The 6,541-nt window shown below is 45.1% G+C and overlaps 1 protein-coding gene across 1 annotated transcript in view; it reads left to right on the forward strand.

The window, feature by feature from the left end:
* Nucleotides 1-7: 7 nt before the first annotated feature.
* LOC110310457 (methyltransferase-like protein 7A) overlaps nt 8-6,541 on the forward strand; it is an 8,732-nt gene continuing 2,198 nt past the window's right edge. Inside the window, exon 1 of the mRNA XM_021183441.1 lies at nt 8-280. Coding sequence (XP_021039100.1) covers nt 170-280 — 111 coding nt within the window. The 5' untranslated portion in view covers nt 8-169. The remainder of the gene's footprint in view (nt 281-6,541) is intronic.

Consider the following 6,541-nt stretch of genomic DNA (forward strand, 5'->3'; position numbering starts at 1 on the left):
GCTGCTGGAGGTGGGCTGCGGCACCGGGGCCAACTTCAAGTTCTATCCCCCCGGGTGCAGGGTCACTTGTATCGACCCCAACCCCAACTTCGAGAAGTTCTTGTTCAAGAGCGTCGCAGAGAACCGGCAGCTGCAGTTCGAGCGCTTCGTGGTGGCAGCCGGGGAGGACATGCACCAGGTGACCGATGGCTCTGTGGACGTGGTGGTCTGCACCCTGGTGCTGTGCTCGGTGAACAACCAGGAGAAGATTCTGCGCGAGGTGTGCCGAGTGCTGAAGCCGGTGAGTGGCAGGAGTGAGGACTGGCTAGCTGCAGCTATCATGAGTGAGGGTGCTCCTATCTATCAGTTTCGGGTGGATTCTAAACCAAAAAAACCCAAATGACTCCAGAAGAATTTTGCAAAAGAGAGTAAGGGCTGACAAATCAGAATCTAGAAAGTTCTAAACTGCCGCAGGGGGAAGAGCCTGTGGAGAGTTTAGATGTCAAACTTGGTAACAGAAGCTCCCAGAAACAGCTGAGGGGTCATACCACTCATTCAAACAAACAAAAAACCTTCCAAGTCTTGGCTGGCACTGGGAGGCAGAGGCAGGTGGATCTCTGGAAGCTCGAGGCCAGACTGCTCTACATAGTGAGGACCCGGTCAGCCAGTGATGCATAGAGGCCATGTCTCCAAAATAAAACAAGCAAAATTTACAGGTCACTAAGGATACACCCGGTTCTGTGTTTTGAAACGGGTCAGAGAAAAAGATGAGCAACTGGGCAGGAACCGGAATATAAACAAAAGCAGACAATCATGAGATAGACTGTAAGGCTGTGTTTGCTTAGGACAGTCTCAGAGATTCACAGTCTATAGTGCTGGGGCAGGACCTCCTCATACAGAAGGGGTTTGGAAGGCTCATTGAGAAACATCAAAACATCAAGTGAATATACTATCTCTATTAGAGATTCATCTATAGCTACACATATGTAAACCATGTCCACCCAGGGTGCTCTCTCTCTCTCTCTCTCTCTAAGATTTATTTGTTTTATCACTGTAGCTGTCCTCAGACACATCAGAAGAGGGCATTGGATAGCATTGCAGATGGTGTGAGCCACCATGTGGTTGCTGGAATTTGAACTCAGGACCTCTGGAAGAGCAGTCAGTGCTCTTAACCACTGAACCATCTCTCCAGCACCCCCTCCCCCACCTCCCCAAGGATGCTCATTAAAGGAGCATTTGCAGTACTGCAAACTGGAAAGAGACCATGTGTGGATGGGAGCTTATCACAGTCAGGAACTCTGTAACAATTACAAACATCAAGAGCTGGGTGTGGCAAACCACACATAGAAACCCACTGACAGTCTCAGGATCTCAGAGGGTGAGAAGGATGCGAAGGCAAGCATGGGCTATACACAGAGATCAAGGCCAGCCTTGAATTATGTAGTAAAATTCTATCAAAAATCAAAACAAATGAAAACTTTCAAAAAAAAATCCACCCAACAGAAAGAATCAGACAAACAAAGCTTTCAAGAGGACTGATCTCTCCAGGCTAGAGAAGAGAAAGGTGCGGAGGAAATGATGTTAACCTGTTCACGACAAAGGTAGGAACAGGGGGTACAGCCAGGGAGCTGAACTCTGTGCAGCCAAGAGCAACAGCCGCTTCGAGCCTTTCTAATAGTCTGAAGCAATTCTTTATACTTGTGATTATCAGGTTAAATGGGTTTGTTTTGAACAAAGCTGAACTTGAAGTGTGAGAATCTTAACGTTTCAGCTTATTGATTTGAGAACTTGTAGGGATGTGACACTGACACATATGCACACTCCCACATACATACAGTCATGCATGCACACATGCACACTCACACACTGTCATACACACTCACACTCTCTCACATACATACATATACTCTCTCACACACACACTCATACACATACACTCACATACATACTCATACCTCCACACACACACACTCACACCCCTCACTCTCTCTCACACACATGTACACACACACACACACACACACACACACACATCCCTTGTAGTCTCCTGGGAAGAAAGCCTCAGAGGCATCGAAGGCTTAGCACTGTCTCTCCAGTGAAATGACAGACCAGTTAACAACTAGTAGGTAAAGATCTTTAGCCCAGCCTGGGGTGGACACACCCATAGCCACACCCATAGCCACACCTGGAGTGGGGCANACACCCAGAGTCTTGGTGCTGGGGGAGGGGAACAAACAGGAGGAGTCTCAAGTCAGAGTCCACCCTGGACTACACAGCAAGTCCCCCCAAACCCAATCTTTAAAACACAATAAAGCAAACCAAAATTAAGGAAGGGACAGATTCTTGGGGCCCAACCTGGATCCCTTCCTCCTCTGCCAGGCAACTGGGGCTTTGCCAGGTGCTTCTTTAAGCGACTGCTGATCACCCAGATGATGCCCTGGGCTGTCTCCCTTAGCCTCATAGAGCCAGGGTGTGATGAGAGCTGCAGTTAACCTTCACCACAGTCTCCTGAAGCAGAGGTTTACGATTTTGGAAGGAGGTTGCAGATTCAAAGACGACAAGAAATATACAGCCAGGGCTGGAGAGATGACTGGAGAGCCTACTTGCTCCATTCGGCCTGCTCACTCAGTCCCTGCTCCCTCCTGCCCAAAGATTTATTTATTAGTATACATAAGTACACTGTAGCTGTCTTCAGACACACCACAAGAGGGCATCAGATCTCATTACAGGTGGTTGTAAGCCACTGACTGCTCTTCCTCAGGTCTCAAGTTCAAATCCCATGCACCACCACACTCCACCAAGGTCAGGCTCTTCAACATTTCCACCTCTTTGCTCCCTAGACACTGAGGGTCCCTTCCTCAGCTCTCGTTCCATGTTATATCCTCCTCAGCTGTCTCATGCACCCTGTGTTTTTAGCTACACAGATTTCCAAATCTTGACACCCACTCAGAGCTCCCTCTGCTTCCCCTCCCCCACCTTCCCAAAGATCTATTTATTATTACATGGAAGTACACTGTAGCTGTCTTCACACACACCGGAAGAGGTCGTCATATTGTGAGCCACCATGTGGTTGCTGAGATTTGAACTCAGGACCTTTGGAAGAGTAGTCAGTGCTCTTAACCACTGAGCCATCTCACGAGCTCATAAACATATGTCTTACTTAAATTTATCTGCTTTGTTTGTGGTAACTGCATCTCTAAGCTCTGAATTCTGTCTCAAAACTCTCTGCCTTTGGGTAGCCAGGACTAGATTAGCTTGAAAGGGGAGCCTACCAAAAAGGCATGGGTTTCTTTCTTTATTAGAAAATGCCCAGAGGCTGTTTAATAATGAGTTGTAATAGCATCTGCATGACCTATGTGTTTCGCAGATCAAGTCAGATTGATTCCTCTTGAGAGTGACAGCGCTCACCATTGCTGAGTAAAAGCTAGTGACAAAATGCTACCCTGAATTCAGACCTGGTAGGTGACTTAGCACCTCCATGATATCATTTGCATATTAATGAAATAATGCAATCTTTGTCACAACTCCATTCTGTCTAAGAAGTGGCTCCTGTAGATTCCTCCATTCCTTCTACATGGAGCTCTGGTGTCTACAGAAACTTGCAGCCAGTGCCTGGGAACAATTTGTTAGTGAATTAAAAGGTTCCTGTTTTGTTTGTTTGTTGTTTTAAAGTTTCAATGCCAGCAGCCATCCAGGAGAGGCTAAACACTATCAGGTTATCTTCCTGAGAAGGTTCTGCCATGGACTGTTCAAGCTATTGACGGATTTGATTCTGCAGGCAAGGCCCAGGAGAATTCTATTTTAGGAAAGAGTCCTGCTATTAATATGCTTTTCCTGTTATTATTAAACATATATAACAATCACTAGGTATTAGCCCACCCCTTTTGAGCAGATCTCTGCAGAAAAATGAAGATATCTTGTAGTGATGCTATACAGACAAATAGATGATTTCCTAATCCACTGTGATGATCCTATAAGAATTCCTAAAAGTATATTAGTAATTATTAAGCTCTTTTATAATAGGACTGCTATTAAATCCTTTTTTTTTAAAAATAATTATTTATTGAATGCATATGAGTACACTGTAGCTGTACAGATGGCTGTGAGCCACCATGTGGTTGCTGGGAATTGAACTCAGGACCTTTGGAAGAGCAGTCAGTGCTCTTAACCACTGAGCCATCTCTCCAGCCCCAGATAATTATTCTTAATGGATATGCATGTAAACATTCTCTGTTGTAAACTTCTTATTCAATTTATGTTTGAACTTCTAGTGAACTTTTGTAAAAGAGGGATGCTTGGAAAAACTATGTGATCTACTATCCTAGAAAAGGTACAAAAGGCTAGGGAAGATCACATTGGGAAACAGAACATTGGAGAGAGAGCATTGGGAGGGAGGGGAGCAGAGCATTGTTACATCAGAGCAGGAGGAGAGAGCAAGAGTAGAAGGAGAATGCGGAGTGGAGTATCTTAGAAATTATAATATGAATAAAAATATTTAGAGAGCACTATGCAGACTGCAGACGGAAGGAGAAAAGAAGAAGCTACAGAGAGCAGAAGGAGCAGGCAGGCTTCTCCTTACCATGGGGCAGAACAGATTTTTTTTTTTTAAATAAAGGCAGGCTTAGTCATATTAAAGGAACAAATCTTTCTTGTTTCAGACTTGGGTTTAATTCATTTAGCATTAAAAGTGTAGAAGCCTTTTCTTTCTCTATGCAGTAAGGGTTGGAGCTCATTTTTCATCCAGAAGGAGTGAGTTCTTTCTGCACTGGTGCTGGGTCTTTTGCTACATACACATATGTAAGTATGGATGTGTGTGTGTGTGTGCGTGCGTGCGTGCGCGCGTGTGTGTGTGTGTGTGAGTATGCAATTATGAGATTAAGTATTAAGCTGGGTCCAACTGGTTGAATGGAGATTTAGGAATGTGTGTGCATGAATCTGTATATGAATCTATACGAGCTTTATGCATATTTGCTCATGTAATAAAGTTTTTCCTTCTGTGACTATGATTTTCTCCTCAATAGCAGTTTATTGCTCTAAATTCCCCATAGAAAAGCAAGAGGCATTTGGACAAGAGGGAGAAGGCTCTAGCAATTAACCCTTTACTTCATACCCTGCTGTTTCATGATGAGGTGCTAAATGCCAGAGAAGGCAGTTTCTGGCCTCAAAGGGACTCAGGCAGGCCAGCCACAGTAGCGAAGTGACTTAGACTTAAGGTAGGTAAACATTTTACTATTAAATAGCAACTCTAAATATCTCCTAAGACCAAGTCTTACCCCCTCTGACGCTTCCCCTTCTGCTGCCTCAAGAAAAACCATCAGGAAAGAAAAGCAGGGGCTGGCTGCTGGCAGTTCAAGGTACAGGCCAGGTGTGGTGGTGCAAACCTGTAAAGCCAGCACTAGGGATGTGGAGGCAGGAGGATGGAGAGTTCCAGGGCAGCTAGCTACACAGTGAGTTTGCCAAGTGGTGAGTTCTAGACCAGCCTGGGTGATGTTGTGAAACTGTTTCAAAAGACAAGAAGCAACAATAACAAAGATAAAAGAGGCAGGAGGTGGACCTGTGAGACAAGAAGCAACAATAACAAAGATAAAAGAGGCAGGAGGTGGACCTGTGAGATAGCTCAGCCAGCCAGGCACCTGCCCTCAGCAGTGAGCTCGCGCTCTCTCTCTCTCTCTCTCTCTCTCTCTCTCAGAAAAGGTCTTATGTAGCCCAAGCTGGCTGTCCATTTCTATTCTGCCTGCCCTCCACCTCCTCAGTCCTGGTGTGGACCTGGAAGCAGCCTCATATAGAGAGTATGTGTGTGTGTTGGCTGACCTTGCTCCTCCTGCTGACAGCCCCAGAGCTAGGATTACAGGTGATACTCACCACACTGAGCTAATAGAATTGTAAGAAAACTTACTCCTGATCAGAGTAAGGAAAAAAGCAATTATTTCCATGAGCAAAATCATAATGGACATGAAGAGACCTACAGGGAGCCAAAAAATAAACTTTCTAGTAAAAGATTTTACATCTATTAAGGATATTAAAGACATATTTTTATGTGACTGGTCCTGTATATGAGTGCACATGTGTGGGAGTTTCTGTGGAGGTCAGAGGACAACTGCAGGCATGTCACTTCTCAGAGGCGGTTCCCACTCTTGATACAGAATCGCTCACTGTCTGGAACTCACCAAGTTGGCCAGGCTGAGTGGCCAGAGGGTGTTAAAGATCTACCTGTCTCTGACTCCCCTGTGCTATAATTAGTGTGTAGTGCATGTGTGTGCGTGCACACATGTGTGTTTAAAGCAGTTGATGCCAACTTGGGCTACAATAGCAAGACCCTTTGCCAAAAACATTGGCAGGGGAGGGGTAGGAAGTGGCGGTTTGCCAGTCCTTTATTGGAAATGGGCACTTTCAGAGCCATTGCTCATGATAGTGTAAATGCCATTCAGTTTTCCCAAAGGTCACTTTGAAAACTTCTACCAAGGTGTTTTAAAAGGAACCACCCACTAGTACTTCAACATTGCTTTTTTTTGTTTGTTTGTTTTTCAAGACAGGGTTTCTCTGTATAGCCCTGGCTGTCCTG

Source organism: Mus caroli, chromosome 15, assembly GCF_900094665.2.
Source record: "Mus caroli chromosome 15, CAROLI_EIJ_v1.1, whole genome shotgun sequence".
Classification (NCBI taxonomy): Eukaryota; Metazoa; Chordata; class Mammalia; order Rodentia; family Muridae; genus Mus; species Mus caroli.